Source organism: Emydura macquarii, unplaced genomic scaffold (assembly GCF_026122565.2).
Source record: "Emydura macquarii macquarii isolate MOO-44397 ecotype Brisbane River unplaced genomic scaffold, CSIRO-AGI_Emac_v2 contig_1644, whole genome shotgun sequence".
Taxonomy (NCBI): Eukaryota; Metazoa; Chordata; order Testudines; family Chelidae; genus Emydura; species Emydura macquarii.
Window position 1 is genome coordinate 27041967 of NW_027131781.1, and position 21852 is coordinate 27063818.

Consider the following 21852-nt stretch of genomic DNA (forward strand, 5'->3'; position numbering starts at 1 on the left):
GAACCAGAAACCAAATGCATTTTCAATATGAAAAGGCAGTGGAAAATCCTCCCATCAAGGGTGATACAACTCCACATGCCTCATCTACATCAAATATGTAAAAAGGGGGCATACAAAAGCCTCATCTACATCGAAGATGGAACATGCACTGAACTCTGGGATTGGTAAAGCAGGGGATGCACTGAACTCTGGGATTGCTGAAGCAGGGAAGCACTGCATGTTGGGAAATCTCTGCTCTTGATGTAAATGAACTAACACCTGTACACATCCAGCTCCGCAGTTATCAGACCATTCTAGTTATTGATATGTAAAACACTATATCCTGGTTGCATTGTGAGCTCTCTCTCAAGGGAAAATGCCCTTCCAGGAATGATCTGCTCCTTTTGTCCAGACATTGTTTATCCATAAACAAACCTGATGTCTACAAAATCCCCTATCACAGTTTAAACCCCTGTTCTGATGCTTGGATCCAAATGCTGCATCAGTTCCACTGTAACTTCCCCCTCTTCCTGACTGATCCTGCTGGGGACTCTGCCAGACACAAAGCACTCCAGATTCTAAGCTGACCAGCCTGTTCCTGGGAACCTCTGAGCTGCATGGAGTGGTGAGACCGTCCCCCCCCCGCCTTCTTCCCCCAACACACCTTTTCTCTCCCCCCCCCCCCTTAGTCCAGGTATAACTTTATACTTTTGTAATCAAACCTGGGATAGCTTTCTCCAATACCCCAACTGTAATTGTGTAGTATTGTAAGCATTTGATTGTTTTCTCTCCTTGTATGATATTACTATTAGTATCATAAGTTTTATATACCTAGCAATAAAATAACTGCTATAATCAGCTGGTTGCCACTTTCTCTCTCTCTCTCTCTCTCCAAACTGCATGTACTCCTTTGTGTTCTTGGTCCCTATCTTGCTTCTCTTACCTAAGCCAAAGATCTCTGGAGTGCTCAAAAATCCTATGGGGTTTGCTCATCAAGGGGGTAACCGCTAGAACAATTGTGGTGTAAAGGGGGCATGTGAAGGGGACAACTGAAAAGTGCTACTCTGCCTAGCCTATGGAGTCCAGGGGCAAATAAGGGTGTGGCTCAAGGTGCTGTTTGACCCAGCCTGATTGAGTCCAGGGGCAATTAAGGGGAGAAGCCAAAAAGGTGCTGTCTGGACCCAGCCTGCTCTATTCTGGTGCATTGCAAAGGGGCATATAAGGGTAGCCACTGAAAGTGTGGAGTCACCCAGCCTGCTGAGTGCAGGGACGCATAAGGGATCAGCTGACAGTGCTGATAGCCCAGTCCGCTCAGACCCACTCAGTTAATCAGTGAATCTGGTGCTGGAGGAACCCAGCCCTGAAAACCTTAGGTCCTGCAGGATAACTCCATTGGGAGGGGGCTTGTAGCCATATGAACACACAAGTAACACAAGCAGTACATTAATAGACTCACACCCCCTTCCAGGAAGGTAACCCTAGTAAATGAGCATACTCCAAGGTGAAGGGCAAATCTGGTAACAACAGGTTAAAAACAAACAAAAGGAAGTATTTCTTCACTCAATGCAGTCAACCTGTGGATCTCTTTGCCAGAGAATGTTGTGAAGGCCAAGAATATAGTAGGGTTAAAAAAAGAACTAGATAAATTCATGGCAGATAGGTCCACCAGTGGCTATTAGCCAGGATGGGCAGGGATGCAAAACTATGCTCTGAAGAGTCCCTAGCCTCTGTTTGCCAGAAGCTGGGAATGCATGACAGGGGGTGGATTACTTGATGACCACCTGTTCTGTTCATTCCCTCCGAAGCACTTGGCATTGGCCACTGTCGGAAAACAGATTCTGGGCTAGATGGACCATTGGTTTCATCCAGTATGGCTGTTATGGTCTGAACGTCTACTATACCTCATGTTTGGGACATTTAACAACACTATTTTACCATATTTTCCCCTCATCTAAACCAGTAGTTGAGGGAAGGGCACAGTGTCACAAGTTATGTAAGAGCACAACACAAACATCTGAGCAGGGATTGTAGGTCAGTACTGAGCTGCCCTAGAGTATCACTCTGGATATAGATTGGTCAGTGAGGCATTTTTGGGCATTATTGGCATTATGGTAGCACCTAGAAACCCGATCAAGGATTGATTCCCGTTGCTTGTCTGTGCAGCCAAATAGGAAAGGGAGGATAAAGTAACAATGATCAGAGTTTAACAAAATAGGAGTCTCAGTTCACTCCTTACCTAATCAGTGCCAGACTGATGCCTTTATAGGCATCATGACAGAGGCAGGTTTTAAAGGATTACAGGGCTGGCACCTTTAGAAATGTTGACAGGGACTGTTTCCTCAACATAGAGCAGCATGGGAAGAGTCACAGTGGTGTCTGGGGGAGAAGCAGACAGGAAAATGACAGAAGTTGCCGTCACTAGTAGAGAGAAAGCAGTGGTTAACAGCTTGACAAGAGGTCATGTCACCAGATCTCTATGGTGCAAGGTGGAGACTCTCACAGAGAGTATGTACATGAAACTGGAAGTCCCTGTGGTTCAGCTTTCTCTGCCCATACTCCACACACCTACTGTGTTAAAAGGATGATGTCATTTGAAAGCCATATTCTTGCTTTAATTAGCATCCGCCCCCCCTCAGAAGCCAGAGGCAGCACTTTGCGATGGAGTCCTTGCACAGCGAGACACTCATTTGCCTGGCTCTGCTGCCCTTTGTGAAAAAGGAAGGAAGGCCTCAAAGAGCCCTTTAGGGTTTTTATAGCAAGGTAGATATCTTATGGAAACTACCGGTTCTCCTTTTTATATTTATTTATTTATAATTACAATTTAAAAAAAGGAAAGCCGGTAGTTTCCATAAGAAAACTTCCTTAACAGTCAGAATTGAAGAGCGAACCAGCAATCCACACATCACCAGATCAGTTTCTCACGAGGGCACGTCCCACTTAGTGAGGGACCAAGCAGGGTTTTCTATAGTCCCAGGCTCCTGACACCTCATCTCTCACTGCCTTTTCCACCAAGGGAAAGAGGTGATTTTCAGATGAAGAAAATAAAGGGTCCATAGAGTCCATCTGGAACATTCATTAACACGTCTACCTGAACACTGGAACTCAGAGAAAGGTTGATTTTAAAAATTACTTACTAATCGTTGAAACTGTCTCTAGATTTTACAAAATAATTAGTGGAAATGAGCCAGGTCAGGGTGTGCATTGCTATATTACTGGTGCCCTTCTCAGGGGCTGAAGGCACTTTACCTTCATCTACATGCCTATTCTACTCTACACAGGTTCTGAAAGCAACCTCACCACCACAGTATCTGAGTGCCCTCCAGTAGTTCATTAAATGACACAACTAACATCTCACGTTTGCTGCCTCCCTCAACTTCTTCCCTGGGGAAGAACTGTGTGTTTAGTGAAGTGGGAGTTTTTTAAATGTACATGCTACTTTGCATTTATATCCGAGAAGGCAGGTCAAAGAAGCGCAGTGTGTGCCTAGAGTGAAAGATGGCGAGGTTTGTTTGTTCATTCTACATTTGTGACTCAATACATCCAACATGTCCATTGATACCCTAGTAATTGGCAATTAGCCACAGCAAGGTGCACCAAGGGGTCAAACAACGTGGCTAATAGTGTACATGGTCAATTTATCTATTCCAAGACTGAAGTAGCTGGGGAAACTGTAGGACATGACAGACAGAGTTTTGCTAGAGCTCAGTTCTAGACAAGATATGCTGCTGGTCAGGCCAGATACATATGGGCACAGCTGTCTCTTTCAAGAACTCAGAAGATCACAATACGTGTGTCACTCTGTCATTCTATAACCGCTCCAAAGATGTGGCAATGCGCACCATATAAATCTAAGCAAATGTGTCAAATTTAAACCAAACTTTAAAGAAAGCTGCAAACAGAAGAAAGCATTTTTAGATGTTGATTATCTTTTCACCCACACGGAGAGCAGGTATATTGAACAAAAGAAACCGAAAATGCACATGTATCAAAGTAAGCACGCTTTAATTTGGGGGGTGGGGGTAGGGGGTGGAAATGAAGGACTGTAGGAGTTAATACAAGTAATCTTGAAGCTCTCAGCAGTGAAATTGAACTAGCTAATCAAAGATTGCAATCCAGTTCCCTGCCTCACCACTGGACCATGCTCACTCATTACAATACCCTTCTCAAGATGTGGAGGTGAGCCCTGTCCTGGCTAGGGAAGGAGCACAGCCACATAGGCTAATGTCATTGTTCAAACCGGGTGAGACTGAATATTAGGCAGTTACACACAGGAAAAAAGGAGCCAAGTTATCTTTGAGCAAACTTGTCCTTCCTTCAACTAGCAAATCCTGAACCTTGCTGAGAACTAAACAGGAGAGTCCACAAAAGGAAGCAGAATGGAGAGTTAATCAGGCTTCTGTTTTCAAAGCTACAGCATCCACCTTTCGAAAACATTCAGCACAATTAGGTTTGCTGCTGACTTTTGATTTAACTTCCACTTAGTGACCGTCATTAACAATGGCACCTTTCTATCAGAGGTTCAGTCTTCTCTCTTGCAGCAATCGGAGAGATATGCTCTGATTAGCTTCCTAATTTAGGGAATCTCCTTTAGACTACAATAGCTAAGCACTGAATGACCCATATTGCAGCTCCCTCAGATCATACAAAGTCAACAAATCCAGATCCTAAAACTTATTTCCACCAGGAAGGTCTCTTCAGGACCACCCTCTGATTAAATCCCTTGCCCCACTTTCTCTAGTCAGCCCACTTTTCTCACTTGCTTCATGAATGCCATCCAGATACAAATGAAACTACTACAGATGCACTTCCCTTAAAATGTATTTCACTGCTATAAATCAAAGACAAATTTAGAAACTGTACTGTTAGAATCACGTAGACCTCTAGATTCAAGAAGTGGATAGAAAATATAGAAAATAGACATGACAGAAAGCTTGCTCCTCATAATAGAGTTGTTTGGACCTAAACAGGCAGCTGAAATATTAGCTTACAATGTTAACATTAAGGAAACCACACCCCTGCCTCAAAGCTTAGAATCTTCTTACATCAGAAGTAACTCTTTAGAAAAGGCCATTAGAACCAGAGTTGATGGCTGTGCAGCACAGTGCACCATGAACTGGTTTAGGGGCAGCCTTGAGTTTCACTACCTGAGCCCAATGAGGTCATGTTACATTGCAGAGGTGATGCACATGGAATTGGAAGAGTTCCTATCAACTCTGACCATTCTCTTGCCACCTACTAATCCACAGAGCAGCCCAGCCTTTCTAGAGAATAAGCACTTTGACTGTAACTATCTAAAGGGAAAAAAGCTAGAGAGAGAACAGGAACTATGACATCCCACCTGGTTTTGGTGCCAGTAATTGGTAAAATAGACTCTCTCACTCGCATGCTGGAGTGTAAAAATAAAACAATCACCCTTGGAGTTCAGGAGGGTTCACGCTACCCAAATGTACATGTCTCAATCCTACTGCCCTAGAAGTTTCTTTAAGTGACTTTTTGCAAAGAAATAGTTTGCAAAGAATTTAAGAGGATCATCTCTTGAAGGAGAAACTACTATATTTGCATAAGACGACTTCCAAAGCAAGAAGTAACCACTTAACGATTTTCCAGTCAAATACTTGGATGACACCTCAACCTCTTGAGAGATGAGCTATTCATACTCAGCATTACGCAGGAATTAGGGACACTGCTGTGCCATATACTAGCAGGGTTTATTTAGGGGGAAACAAAAAAAAACAAGGAATAAGTCATCTTTAAGTGTTATTATTAGGACATGAAAGATGTGTTCTGGACTAGAAATATATGCACTAATATGCCTGAAAACTAAGCCAGTAATATTTTCCAGACAGTTAAAAGTAAACCGGAGGTACTTTGTGTGTGCCCACAGTGTCAAAGTCTGTTGGCAGGAAAGGCAATCAGAAGCTGCCACCCAGATTAGCCCAGCATGAAGGGGCTAGAGTGTATTTGTTAGTAAACACATTTTAAAGCAGGTTACTATGGAACCCCTGTTACAGAGCAATTTGCACTAATAAGCATGCATAAAAATAAACAATGCTCACATGCAAATATTTTAAAAATCCAGCTGCCAAAAAGCAACACTTCTCAGGAGGGAAATTCATTCCTGTTTTATAGTTAACCTACACCTTTAGGAGTATTTCTGGTCTAAATTTGTTGTTCTTCCATTCAGAGGATAGCTGCATGAAACAAGAAAAGCTGAGCCTAGACAGGTTACTGCAATATGCATTGTTAAATCCACAACAACAACAACAACAAAAAACAGTTAACATGGAATAATTGAAGACAATGAAGACCATAGTTTATGGTGCAGGAACTTTAATTGAAGAAGTATGAAAGTGGAGAGAAGGGCCCAGCAAGCCGAGAACCACTCACAGTGGGAGGTATGGAGAACTAATAGCTCTAATAAGGAACTAGCAGTTCCAGTGATCTGCTGAATTTCTGATACATTCTGCAACAACATGGAAAATCCAAACCCTCAACAACAATGAAATATGAAAAAGACATTAAGGAAAAAACTGAGAACTTCAAAGACTGACTTTTTACCCTTAAACTTGGGAATAGAGCCCAGCAACCTTCTAGATTAAAAAAAATTAAACAAACTAGAAAAAAAATTATCTACTTGAAATTGTAGATCTTTAAATCCATATACCTATGTTATGCTCCTCCTCAATTCTATTGCAATAAACAGCATTTCAGCAATCTTTCTCACTTACAGAAAACAAAATTCTGTTCAAACTACAACCTTCCTAAATTAAGAGTGAATTTACTTGCTGGAAATGAGGTAAGTGCCACCACCAATGGTCTCCCGACATCCCATAGGTGGATGGAGAGTGGAATAAAACACACACTTTTGTGAACTGGAGTGTTTTTAGCCTTCACTTTATGCATTGTAATTTCCTTAAGAAATTACCTTCATCAGAGGTTTTCACTCCTCTTTCCCTCTACACAAACAGGAACTGGGGGAGGCATTAAGGGAACACGCTAAAGGAAAGACAGTAATAAGTAACGCACCGGATTTCGAAGAGCATGTTGCTGTGGCGGTCGATCCCTATGTACATGGCTCTCTCTTGTTATTGCAGATGTCCCAGAATCTACATGAATGGACCCCACTGGAGTAGGCTGGAAAATAAAACACGCATTGTACATTGAAACCAATGCCAATCCCATTCCACAAGCATGCATAGGCTCTACTACTAAATTAGCTCGTATTCAGTGCGGAAGAACCAGGAAAATATAGGCCTAAAATGGTCTGAACAGCCAAAGAGAATCACAGCAAAGGACTTGCTGGATATTTACATCCATTAACATTTCATGGTTAACTGAAAAACAATTTTATTATATACATTTATAAAGATACCCAACTCCATGGGATCTGAGCACACTTGAGTGTGGTTTAAATTGGTTAATTACAATTGCAAATAAGGATAGTTTTATACATAGTGTTTTTTTCCTCAGCTCGTGTCTTCGTACTTTTAGGAACAGGATGTGTTAATTAAGGCTTCATCTGCTCAGTTCCCAACTGAATCATAATCCCAGTTTGTAACTTCATGATCTCCATAGCAACCAATGGTGAGTTCTTAAAGGAGTGATAGAAAACTTGCCTTAAAATGGACTTTTTGCCAATTGCCTCTGAAATTAAACATTAGTGAAGCGAAAAGTGATTTACAAGGAGAGTGGCTTCCTTTTAAAAGCTAATGTTATTGTGCAAAGCAAGCAAACATGGGAAATGTATATAATGACAGTGTTGATGTGAAAACCACAAAAGCAGACTGACTCAAAAACATAGTAAGTGAGAAGCTACGTACACCTCGAACACAAATTGCCCTTTGCGACCAGCAGAATGGATTCTACATAGATATGTTTTAGCAGAGTTCTCCAAGAGGCATCAGTGGGCCTCTTGACAAAAGCTTTTTTTCCCCCAAACAGATGGTCCCAAAATTTAAAAGCAACATGTCAGGGAACATAGTTAGCATGTTCTGTTTGGCAATGACAGACCAGGGCACTAATTAAGCTTCTGCTACAAGCTGATGAACAAGGAAGCAATGACAGCATGCTCAGAGAAGGAGAGGGTGGAAGTGAAGGAGTTAGACCCCAAAACACGAGTGATCTGCATTTATGCTTTCCCCAATGCCCTTCCCCGTGACAAGAGCAATCTGAAAACACACCGGTATTGGGATTGGCCCTGTTTGGGAATCCCTAGCCTATTGCCTATTGTAATGGGAGAGGTGATTTCTCATGACAAAACTAAATTGGATTAAAATGTCCACATGCGGGAAGTTCTGTGTCTAAAAGCCATGACTTCTAATCATCTTGTAACAGGGGCAGCAGTCTCCAGCCTGTTAGGTGATGGAACACCACAGAAGGCTGCAATTTCATTACTGCTGACTCCTTGGAGTAGATATGACTCAGTAGGAGTCCACCTTGATCATAAAAGACTTGTGTGCTATGTTCTGAAAAAGAAAGGTCCTGAGGGATGGAACTGTAGGAGCATCCAAGCCTGACTGAGAAGGGCATTGAGGGTTCACAGCAGGCAACATTTGATTTAAAAATAAATGTGCCAATCTAACAAACAAATTATTTTTGTGATATGTGTATGAAGCGTGAAGAATCAAAACATTCTGTAGCTAATTTTAATATGCACATGAAGGTATTTTAAAATTTGCCACCTGTTCCAGTGGTATGACCTGCACTGCCATAAGGGAGACTCAAGTTGGATTGTCTCACCACAGCATGCTCAGTGAGGGAGTGCCTTGTGTCATGCAACAGTGATCTATCCAGGCATTGCACAGCAGTGTGATAGGCTTTGAAGAGAATCCCCACTGTTCTGAACCAGAAAGTGAGAGGGGGAGGAGTAAAACCAGAGGCAAATGGGGAAGGATTTTTAAGGTTCCAACAGGAATGCAGAAGATCCCCTGTGCTAATTTCCATCATGAGAAATTCAGACATTCTCCTGATTGACAGGGAGAGTGAACCATTATGATTTCTGAAGGAAAGCCTCCCCATCACTAAGTTTTCCATTCCCCAACTGCAGTGTATCATCACTTCACTAGAATATTTATATTAGCCACTTGGGAAATCATTGCTATTTTGCAAACAGTAAAGCCACATCAATGCAAAGCTGGTGAAGAGACCATCCTACCTAGAGGCTTTTATTGGTTTTTGAAGCGGATAGTGATGTTAAAAGAAATTCTTATGTCACTACACAACCGGAAGAGCAGCCAAGAAGGACTGGGAGACTTGTTTCTGCAAACAAAACTTACCAGTGGCCTGCCAACCCAGTCGTAGGCATAATCAAAGGTGTAGCCTTTTTTTTCAAATAGTTCTGTAAAGATGGTTCGTAAGTAATCGTAGTCTGGTCTCTCAAAGAAGTCTAATCGCCTGACATAACGAAGGTACGTGGCCATCTCCTCTGTTAGAAAAAGGAAAACACAAAAGAAAAAAAAGCAGCATCAATATCTCTGCCCAGACTAAAAAACCTAGAGCAACACACACAGTAAATTCACTGACTGCTCACGTCACTTCTCTGTATGGATTACAAGTAACTACAGTATAAGAGGGATACTAATGGTGGGACCTAGTCTTTGTGACAGCCTCCCGCTGGCTTCCCAGGATATCGGACAAACTTGGCCTTCCAGTCTTTAGTGGTGATCAAAGTGTTCATTACAAGAGGAGGTGCCACTTTAAAAACAGAATTGATGCTTAGGGGGAGCTTGAATAGATGTGGGTAATTAAGTATACTTATTAAAAAGTATGCACAAAAGCATCCCCTGCTGGAACAGGAAGGTGAGGTCTCCTCCACACAGTATGTAACAGCAGTGCTAGTTTCACAGTATCAAAGGCAATGGAAGCAGGAAAAAGAAAAAGTGGTTAAGTTTTCTTCCTCCCCATGCCCCCAATCCTGAAGCTTTGATAGATCATCACCTCCGACTTTATGTGCCAAATCACAGTCGTCATCTTTCTGATTTACAGGACTCCCACTTGCCACCACTGCTCACTTAGCTGGAGACATCGGGTGGCTGTTGAATGACAGGACATTCTTACCCCTATTCCCTCTGTAGGCCTGGCAGAGACCGGTGGCCAGATCCTCAGATGGTGTAAATGGTCACAGCTTCACTGATTTCAGTTTGAGCTATGACAATTAACACAAAAAAGGATGTGACCCTGTGAATCAAATACAGGTTTCTTGCAAGGCTGTACATCTTATTTTATCTTATACCATGTTTGACTGTTGTTCATTCCCATACCAGCATCTCCAGGAATGAGAGGGTGTCTCCAAAACCTAGCAATATTTTCCTTTTATTTTCATTCTTTTAATGTTGAGCAGGATTTTTATTTTTAGTATCATTTGATCCTTTTCACAGCATCATACAATGAAAGATGCCTTGACTACCTTGTCCAGTGCTACCTGCTTTTCTTTATTAAAAAAGCTTTAACAAATATTTAATACTTTACATGCAATATAATTTTAAAACACTATTTAAAGGTGAAGTTCTCTTCAGACACCAGCTGCCTTCCCCTGGATTGTACATTTTTAATTCAAGTATGTAAGCTCTATTTTGCACACTAATTAATACAAGAATTATTTAATAAAAGTGTGTTTTGTGATAAATGCAATTTTAAGTCCCGACAGCACTCAAACAGTATTTACTGGAATGGCACACAGTTACTTCAAGTAGCAGCAGGTAAGGCACGAGAGCATTCCAGCACAGTCACTGTATTGTTCTTGTAGAAATGATTTCATCACAACCCTGCACACACACATACATAGCCTTACAGCTCAGTTACTTAGGGGGGATTTATCCCCTATATATATTAGCTGAATTGTAGTAGCACGCTGGGGCCTGGTCAGTGCAGGGCCTCCTTTGTGCTGGGTGCTGTCCAAATACATAACAAAAAGATTTTCCCTACCTAGAAGTACATGGCTATGTTAATGCACCACGAATGAGATGATGACAGAAGAGTCTGGAAGCATTAAAGCAATGGCATCAGGATTCAATATATCAGCATATCCTCCACGAAATCCATTCAATGTATATTGTACACAGAAAAATACAATTGTTGTATTATGGATAAGCTGTTCATACAAACAGTCATAAAAATGAAGATTGGTAACATTAACTTGCTCGTCTTACACATACAATATTTGGATTACTAGCCAGTTAACTGTTGCCCGAAAGCTTTGTAGCACTTTAGGTGCATTGAGGAGTTAGTTATTGTGGGATCCATAACTTTTTAATTTACTCCCTTGTTCAATTTCACTCTGTTAGGCTGTGTCCTTCTCAGGGCAGCGACTGTCTGTTATGTCTGCACAACGCAGAGCTCAGTGAGGCTTGGGCTCCCATGTGGTGCTGTGATATTACTACTAATGTTGCATCAACCTGGCTTTTGCAGGTAGTCACTTTACAGATAGAAAAACTGAACTGCCTCCGCTTAGCAAATTAACTTTGAAATGGTTCATATTGGCTTTGAAGTTCACACTCATTGAGGTGAGAGAACAGGAGGCAGGAGAGGAGAGGTAATTCCCTCTCTTGTTGCTGCTATCAGGCCATATATACTATCCTCTGATCTGAAGCCTGGAGGATGGCAAAGGTTCCAAAGCAGCAATGGGAAGCAGCAGCTCCATTGCATGTTCCCCTCAGTCCAAGGCACTTTGTGCTACAGGAGTTCTGGAGCCTTTGGAGAGAGGATGGAAGAGGGAAGAACAAGCACAGTCACTCTCAAATACATGATTCACCTTTGGGACTGAGTGGATTTCTGACCAAAATCTGCTGAGAAGCCAGTTAAAACAACAATAATTACTTTCTGTGTCTACTATGCCTACTCTTCCTCTTGGTCAGCGGGGCTTAGCTAACACTATGGTTTCTGTGGGAGCTGTGCTGTTGAGGGGGGTGGACCCAGGAGTGCAGCAATAAAAGCAAGGCCCTTTCTGGGAATGGCCTAGGCAAACACGCATGTTACATTTGAGGGTGTTCTCAGGTAACTCTGGATTCTGCTGGCCGTCCCAGATTCTGATGATCTGGGGAATCCATCTATGTACAACTTCTGAATTCTGGTTAATTTTATGAAACTGCTGCATCATTGAATCCCTCGATGTGTAGTGAGTCAACTATGGGCTGATATGGTCCTTGATACATCATCACCCACCTTCTTATGAAGAAGCTACTGAACAAACAAAAGAAGTAATCAATCTTAATGACTGTACTTTGGCAATAGGTATGCTAAGAAGGATGTTTGACCTGGAGGAAAAGCAGTTTGACCAAGTTTATCTGCAGGGAGGGAAGAGATTGGAAAATCCCCAAACAGGAGAACAAAGGACAGAGATATCAGAGCAGGGGGTTTAACAAGAGGAACAACAGGCATAGAGTTTTAAAGGGAAAATGAAAAGGGCATGAACTACAGAGGACAGGGAGAGAGACTCCATGATTCAGAGGAAAAGCCATGAGCTGCAGGAGAGGGATCCTGGACACTGTTGAGGACTGACCAAATCCTAAAGAATATTCCAGAGTGGTGAGGAAACTGAGGCAAGGAATGGTGTACATGTTTTATAGTTTTGGCTAAATCTGTACATTTTGCTGTTTAAAGTAAAGAGTGACTGGCTTTGGAACCTTTTGCAAACTCTGTCGTGCTTCAACTTGTATCCCTGGAGAGGTAAAACAATAACCCAGAGCACCCTCCATGTTGGAGCTTTGGGAAAGGAAGTGCTGAAGCAACCGGGGTGTTTTGGGGGTTCAGCACTGGGGCTGGGGGCCTAGAGCAGTTGAAGCAGGAGATTTTACTTCCATGAAGGGCTAACAGACAGAGAGAACCTATGCCTGGGAAGTGTGCCACAAAGGCCAAGGAAAGAGTGCTGGAGAATACTCAGACCAAGAGAAGCTTAAGAGCACAGGGATCCAGTGTAGTGAGACCCAAACACAGTAGCCTGGTGAATGTCCAGCTGTGGGAGCTTGCTCAAGACTGATTCATAGAAGATGAGGGTTGGAAGGGATCTCAGGAGGTATCTAGTCCAACCCACTGCGCAAAGCAGGACCAGCCCCGACTAAATCATCCCGGCCAGGGCTTTGTCAAGCCAGGCCTTGAAAGCCTCTAAGGATGGAGATTCCACCACCTCCCTAGGTAACCCATTCCAGTGCTTCACCACCCTCCTACTGACAAAGTTTTTCCTAATGTCCAACCTAGATCTCCCCCACTGCAACTTGAGACCATTGCTCCTTGTTCTATCATCTGCCACCACTGAGAACCCCCTACAGGCTGCTATCAAATCCCCACCCCCCACTCTTCTCTTCTGCAAACTAAACAAGCCCAGTTCCCTCAATCCCACCTCATAAGTCATGTGTTCCAGCCCCCTAATCATTTTTGTTGCCCTCCGCTAGACTCTCTCCAATTTGTCCACATCCTTTCTGTAGTGGGGGCCCCAAAAATGGACAAAATACTCCAGATGTGGCCTCACCAGTGCCAAACAGAGGGGAATAATCACTTCCCTCAATCTGCTGGCAATGCTCCTATTAATGCAGCCCAATATGCCATTAGCCTTCTTCGCAATAAGGGCACACTGCTGACTCATATCCAGCTTCTTGTCCACTGTAACCCAGTATCTGTTAAATTGGTCCCCAATTCACTACTGCAAAAATATCAGAGCTCTGCAGAGAATAAACTCCACATACCTGAGGCAGTCACTTTAGAGAGGCAACTGACAAATATGACACACTCTTCTCTGGAAGATGGCCAAGTGAGGGCTGCTGTCTGCCTTCCTCTTCACAAACCCCCCCCCCAGCAACGGGGGCACTTGAATACACTCCAACCACCTCAATACAAAGGACTGTGATGGCAACTAATTGCAAGTAAGGACAGAAGGATTGGAGAAAAGTGAGGGAATAGAGACCACCACTGATTTCCAGTGGCGGCTCCAGCTGTTTGCCATCGACAGGAGCAATGTAACAAACAGCATTCAAGTATGTTCAAGCAGAATATGTCCAGAATATTCACATCTACAACAGAATGGGTTATGTCCAGCTCCTAATCAACACCTTACATAGACAGTGCAACTGGTATAACAATTCCAGCTAGGCCTTACCTGGAAAGTTCTCACAGAGAACTTCAACTGGAGTGTTTCTCTTCGTGTCCCAATCTTCTGATATCTCTCTTTTAAAGTGTCAGCCTGTAGGGTACAAAGAGGAAACATATGTATCGAGACAGAGAATCCAACAGTAGGGTAACTGACCTCACTATGAGAGTGAAAACAAATGGTATTTTATACAGTAACTTGATACAGCACACATATCGGGATAGAAGAAGTTTTTGTCTAAACTGCATCTTATATGACAAGTATGAAGTAGAATAGTCCCCCTCTGTAATAACTACTGAACAATTCACTTGCTATGAGCAAAGGATACCTAGAGAGTTTCTGAACGTACCACTAAGACCCGAAAGGGAGAACACATTTAAGCTTACAGATATTACCTGAACATCATGCTTTCGTGATGATGAGTGTTTAATATCACATTAAAAATTGACTATCAGACCAGGCACATCAGGCTCTCACCTTAGAGCATGTAACAGAATGTCTGACTGCTCAGCAAGTAGTAACTATTCAGCCAGCCTGGTTAGCATCAGATTTTCACTTCTGCCAAAACCTACATTTGATTTATTATGAGATTAACTGTCCCGTACTTCATGCTTGTCTACTGTCTAGACTACACAGCTGGTTATCAGGAAAGAATATGAAGTAACATGCTAAGTTATGATTTTATGAGCATATCCCTCCTGAAACAGTGTGCTCCACTTCAATCACTATCCTAAGAACAAAGCTGCAGTGTCTGTATTTCAGTACCTCGTTCCAGAGACTCCAGTTTCCAGTTTCTCAAGAGTTATTTAAAATACTCTTTTTATGAATCAAACAAGTTAGAAGTATCAGTGTAAGCACTAGAAAGGATTTTCCTCAAAGTTTTAGTTTGGGAGGGAGAAAACAAAGCTCTATGGTGGGAAAATATGGAAGTGTGAAAATACAATAATCCTTCTGGCATTATTTTAGATCAAGTCAAAGAGTATGTGTGCGGCCTGGAGGTAGGGGAATGTATGAAGCAGACCACACAGGGTGGAGACTCACTCCTCCCCACCTCCTTGGAGAGATCAACTGTTTAATTTGAGGAAGTCTTATACATCTCTCAGGGCTTGTCTAGACACGTTGGTAAGCTAATTCGGCTTGTCTAGACACATTGGTAAACTAATTCGGAAAAAAGCACTCATTCAGAAATAAGAGTCTACACACAGTTTTTCTAGAATAGCTATTCCGCTTTATATTTATACCTTACATTATTCTGAAATAACTTTCATGTGTACACAAATCCTCAGCATGTTATAGCAAGTCTCCTCCAATGGAAATGTTTGGTGTATGTAACAGCTTGGCTAGCCAGCGGGCTGGAGAGCCTGGGGCTATGCCAGTCCTGATTACAAGACGAGCCTCCACCTATGAGAAATCAGGTGGTTGCAATATAAAAGGGAGCAGGAAGGTACAGGGAGGATGTGGCTGAAAGCAGTGCTTAATTTGTGCCAGGGCTGACCCCCAGCACCTCTGGGCTTGCTGTATCAGTTATGAATGTAAAAAAAATTGCTTGAGCACCAACACCTCTTTCATTACAAATTAACACTGGCTGAAAGAGTAGCTCAGATCACCAGAGGCAAAAAAGGAAGCCTGGCAGTAAACTGAGGAAGCTCAGGAAAGGAAAGACAGTGTGGAGCTGTGTTTGGTGGAAGGAGCAGCTACAAGGAGCACGTGTGCCTGCTGAAGAGCCCTACCCAGATAAAGCCTGAGGAGAGCGAGAGTTAAAGAAGGGAAGATGAGTTTAAAAAACTGTTTTGGACTTTTAAGATTTGCTTTTTGACAAACTCTGTTCCTAACCTGAGGAGAACTTGTGACGAGTGAATTAAAGGCTTGAGCTTAAAAATTCACTGGAGAGAGTGAGTGAGTTTGTGGCGGGGGTGGAGGGTAGATGAAGGGAAAACAGAGGGAGGGTGGCTACAGAGGCAACTCTGGCCACAAGGGGGTGCTTGTGAGGCAGTAAGCAGCCACAGTGCTACAGCATGTAACTGGGGTGGAGCTATGTGATGTTTTATTAACTTGTAACCCAAAACTAAGTGCTCCAAGGAGGATACAGGGTCTGGAGGCAGATGTCAAGGTGGTGACTGTGGAAATAACCACTTCCTCAGCCTAATAAATCTATTCACTCATCACTGATCTTAGACCACTGAAATGTTCAAATAATGGGTCAGATCATAGATCTTTCAAGAAGTGCCCATTCTTCAGGCATACAGACATTGACTTGTGGCACTGCAGAGTGATCAACATTTTCCAAAACATTTAGATCCCTCACCCAAAGCAGCAGACATCTATGATCATACATAAAATTAAACTTGGCTTCTAACTGCCAGTTTCTTTCAGGTCAACTGCTACAGCCCAACATGCATCCCCACTACAAGGCAAGAGCATCTGCAGGGTGGGAAAGCACCTGAGCCATTTGCCCTCTGTCTAAATGATTATCCCCACAATGATCTGCATTTGGAGACTCAAATACTAAGTTTGTCTTTTAAAACATTGACATTTCATAAGTAAGCTGAACATACAACAAACCATGTAATTAGGAGTCTAGTAAACTAATCTACTTTAAGGTCTGTCCAGATTTAAACACTTTGTGATAGAAAAAAAGTATCATTATACATAATGATGTAATGAATACTGAGTCCAATGACAAGAGTTACAGATCATAGAAACGAAGGAGAAAGAAAGACTAATATGTGGAAACAAACATACCTTATCAGAATTAATGAAGAAACATTGTAAAAGTAATTGCCACAAAGTCGAGAGTCAAGTAACCAAATGCCAAAGAAACACTTTAAATGACAAGTATAGGAGAAGTGCAAAGAAAAACTTTGATATTTTTATTGCTTCTCTATGATTTATAGAGTGTCTAAAAGTTGTTTGAGTGTGTTTTAAAAACACATTCACAAATAGGGGTTCACTTCTCGTCTCTTTATGGAGGTCCCTCTGGAGAACCAGAATGGGAAAGGGAGAATATGATAGACTGAAACCTGAGCTACAGACTTTCCAGCCCTCCATTGGAAGACAGAATGTTTAATTAGAAGTATATAATATTTTTATCAAATGTAAAGGGTTTCTCTTGTATCCTAATTAGGTTCTCATACCAATCCCATCAATAAAAAATACCATATATAACAAATAGAAGAAAGTGGAAGGTGATAGTCATGAATATAAATCAGAAGCTAGGAATAGTAGAAAATTGATAAGGGAAGCAAAGGGACAATAGGAGAAATTTATGACCAGCAGAGTTGAGGACAAAGTTTTTTTTAAGTATATTCGGAACAAAAAGAATCCTAACAATGGTATTTCTCCATTACTAGACAGAAGTGGTAGAATTATCAATCACGCAGGCAAGGCATAAGTGTTCAATAAATAGTTCTGTTCTGTATTTGGACAAAATGATAATGTAGTCATATCAAACGGTAACACTCTTTCCATTCCACTAGTATCTCAGGGGGATGTGAAACACAACTACTAAAAGAGACATTATTAAAATCAGTAGGTCCAGATAAGAGTTTTAAAAGAGTTGCTGGAATACTGTGTCCATTTCTGGTGTCTACAGTTCAAGAAGAATTTTGATAAATGGGAGAGGGTGCAAAGGAGAGCCATGAGAAAGATTACAGGATTAGAAAACCTGCCTTTATAGTGATAAACTAAATAGATTGAGCTCCACGAGTAACTAAGGAGAAGGTTAAGGGGTGATTTGATTATAGTCTGTAAGTACTTCTGTGGGGAACAAATATTTAACAATGGGCTCTTCAATCTAGCAGAGATGGATATCACATGATCCAATACCTGGGATAGACAATAGCTGTCTAGCTGAGGCTAGACAAATTCAGAATTAAATAAGACATCGTTTTTTAAAAGTGAGAGTAAAACCACTAAAACAACTTAACAAGTATCCTCAGATTCTCCATCACTGACAATTTTTAATCAAGACTGGATATTTTTCTAAAAGATCTGCTCTAGGAATTATTTTGGGGAAGATCTATGGCCTGTTATACAGGAGGTCTGACTACATGATCATAGTGGAACCCTTCCTGGCGTTGGAATCTATCACTATGAAAAATACCAGAGTTGAATGCTGGAGTTTGTGTTACAGATTTTAACACACAAATTTTAACCCAAAAGATTTAACTAAGCATCCCCTCCTCTAAGGGTTGGGGAGGCTGTAGCTCAAGTTTCAGCTCAATAGTCTCTCAAACCTCTATCCAGTCCTTTCATTGAGTCCCCAGCAGAAGTAGGGAAGTTGAGAATTGATATTCCTGATATTTCTCAGGCAAGAAACAGGCAGAAGCTTATTTAAAAACACAAAAACAAACAAACAAACAAACAAAAAACAAAACAAAAAACCTCGAGGCTCTTTATTTACATCATAAAAGAGCATTAAATTGTTCTCTTTGCAGTTCACCTTTTAATTTAAGAATTAAATGTAAAAATGCTAATGAAATATTAAGAATTCATGATTAAGACCACAGAAAGTCAGGCAATTAAAAACTTAATATTCTGATAGCCTCATAAGTACTTATTGGTATTTTTGCTCAAATGTGTCACTTAGGATAGTGTTGTCTCTTGGTCCAATATTGGCGGTTAGCCAGTATTTGGCGTCTTGCCAGGCTGTTTCAGTTAGGAAGAGAAACTAATGATACAAATCAGATATATCTCTGGGGCAATCCTGTTTACAAAGAATGTACATAAAGTCCCATTTCCTTCAACACAGTAGGAAAAAAAACAGCAGAGTTTCCTTATCCATAACTTCCAAGCCTGTATTTCCAGAGAGTCCTGTAACCCAAGGAGCTCTACTTCTGTTCCCTCTCAGGGCCATGCTCATGACTGTTTCTCTCGCTGCCTCTGACACACACAATTGCAACAAATCAAGGCCCAAACCCGTGCATTTGCAAACAGCCTCCAGGGAAACTGTTTAGGCAACATGGCTTAGCTTCTGCTCCTGCCTTGACATGCTGGCCAGTGCCTTGGGTGGTAGCTTCATTTGTTTCAGCTACCACTACATAAAGAGGCACTTAGTTGCTTCTTCATTTAGCCTGATTGAAAGATGCTGAGTATACCAATGGACTTTAGTCAGGTCTGTGATTGACAGTAGCCATTAGCACCTTCTAACATAACATTATTTTTTATTGCATATTTAAGGAAAACGAGAACACAAAATAGTATGCAAGTATGAGGAAGCTGAGTTAACTCTGCTATTGCAGTGATACTCAGCTGGGGGGCCACAAACAGATTTCAGAGGGTCCACCAAACAGGGCCAACGTCAGACTTGCTGGGGCCCAGGGTTGAAGCCCTAGAGACCCACTTCCTTCCCACCCCCAGGGCTGAAGCCCCTAGACACTCTATGTGGGTTGAAACCCCAGAAGCCCTGGAGCCCCACCACTCCATGGGGTGGAAGGCCTGCAACTCAGAAGCCATGCCACCTGGGACAGAAGCATCTAGCCCTGCTTCCTGGACTGTGTTGCAGGGCCCCAGGCAATTGCCCTGCTTGGTACCCCTAACGCTGACCCTGGCTTTTACCTGCAGAAAAACAGTTGTGGCACACGTGTGCCATGGAGTTTTTATAGCATATTGGGGGTGCCTCAGAAAGAAAAAAGTTGAGAACCTATGTGCTACTGGACATGATCTGTAGAAATGCCATTGAGAGTTCCATTTTTGTGTCTCAGTGGATTTGCTTCAGAAATAGTGATCCAATTCTCAGTTTATAAGATAAATTCCTAATTGCTAGCACAGCAAACTCAAACTAGAAACAAAGTGCAAAGAAGGGTTCTTTCTGGTTCACACATCTCCACTCAAAAGCTTGTATATTACAGCCCTAATGTACCATATGTAACCTGTCTGCAGTAGGATTTCAAAGGTTTACATGACAATGGATTTTTGCCCCTGTAATTGGAATTTAGTTGACAATTGGGCAGTTCAGTACAGAATCCAACTCCCTCTCCCGAAGTGATATTGGCTCTGCAGTGCTAACGAGAATAAAAAATTGTATATTTCTCTTTATTGCTTAAATCAGGAGATCTGACTGAATATACAAAGGGTCTGAGTAAGACGCTGACATTTTTATGTGGTCACTTTTCATAGTAGAACAGTCTTTTAAAAGCAATTAGCAAACTTGAAATCTAATCTCTTTTAAAGCTTTAAAAAAAAAGGTAGATTCAGGTACCACACCTGCCTATGAGTCCCCCGTGTCAATTTTTGGTCATGTTTTACTCTCCTGTTGCTCTCTGAAGGACACTCAAACAATTGGAGAAAAGTAACTATATGCAAAATGCTGTTAAATGAACAAAGTAAACAAACTGAAAATAGTGTAAGAGAGATCACTTGATAGTAACTGTGGTTATTTGAGAATGTTGCCTCTGCACATTCAAACTGTGCCCACCTTCCTCTTTTCCTTCATAAATGTGTCACTCTGAGGAACTGAAGTGGCACTTTCCAAGAACAGGAACAAACAGAAACATGCAGAGGGCAACCTAAAGAAATACTTTCCCCTATAGCCTTTCAATTGTAGTTTTTAAAAGAAAAATAAGTTTGCAGCACTTAAAGGCTGTGCCAGCAGTATTAATAAGCTCCTTGCTCTGGAACTAGTGCGCTGCTGTAGTTTACGAGCACTGACCATTTTAACAGTAGAGTCTGAGGCCAGGTCTACACTATAGATTTGTATTGGCATAACTATGTCGGTCAGGGGTCTGAAAAATCTACACCCTGATCAACGTAGTTATACTGAACTAACCCCCCGTGCAGACAGTGCTAAGTTGACGGGACATCTTCTCTCATCAACATAACTATCGCCTCTCGGGGAGGTGGATTGACTACACCGACAGGAGCGTTCCCATCGGCATAGTAGTGTCTTCACTAAAGAGCTACAGCGAGGCAGCTGCATGAGTACAGCTGTGCCGCTGTACATGAAGACAAGCCCTGAGTTCCGTGAAGTAATTACTACATACTTAGGACCAAACTCTGCACTGAGGAAGACCTTTAATTGAAGTCAATGGGAGTTTGTCTGAGAAAGTGTTGCAGGATCTGTCCATTAACCATGAAACCGTAGGCTTAATTTTTACTGCCCATGTTCCATGTGCAGCTTTCAAACATTCACAGCTGTCAAATCATAACCCAAAGGTTTCCACACACATAGCAGAGACATTAGTTCACAATGAGAATAATGACATCTTTGCAAAGCTTCAATCTTTGGTCACTTTCACTGTGCCCACCTGCATTTAGTTGGGTTTTGTTTGGTTTTTTTAACAAAACATCCAGAAGAGTCCACCCACTTCTTGGATCTCAGACAGAATGAAGAGATTTTCAGGCACAGAATGAAAAACATCAGACCAAAAAAGTTGATTTTGCTGTGTATAATTTACTAAGCGATACATTTTAACATATACCTTGAGCCCTTGCCAGGGCAGACTGCCTCGAAGGAAATACATGAACATGTGACCAAGAGCTTCCAAGTCATCTCGCCGACTTTGCTCTGAAAGGTACAAGAGACCACACATTATTGCTGCAGCTACTGAAATAAAACTAACTGGTTCAGCAACCAGATTTATTTCTGAAATAATCTATTACATGAAAAGTCTATTTACTTTTCTTTCCATATGCACGAAATATTAATATTATAGCTCAGATCATCCTCTTGTATAAGAATACCTAAATCTGGCCAAGGCAGATAAATGCTAAATTAAAAAAAGATCAGCTAGTGGTAATTAGTCTACACAAAAGCTGGATGAAGATTCAAGAATCTGGACATACTGTACAGTAGAGAA

The 21852-nt window shown here is 41.8% G+C and overlaps 1 protein-coding gene across 1 annotated transcript in view; it reads right to left on the reverse strand.

Annotated features, from left to right (window-relative positions):
* Positions 1–21852, reverse strand: part of CSNK1G1 (casein kinase 1 gamma 1) — a 193680-nt gene that overhangs the window by 28802 nt on the left and 143026 nt on the right. Inside the window, 5 exon segments of the mRNA XM_067556020.1 lie at positions 7006–7113; positions 9255–9403; positions 14066–14116; positions 14119–14149; positions 21475–21560. Coding sequence (XP_067412121.1) covers positions 7006–7113; positions 9255–9403; positions 14066–14116; positions 14119–14149; positions 21475–21560 — 425 coding nt within the window.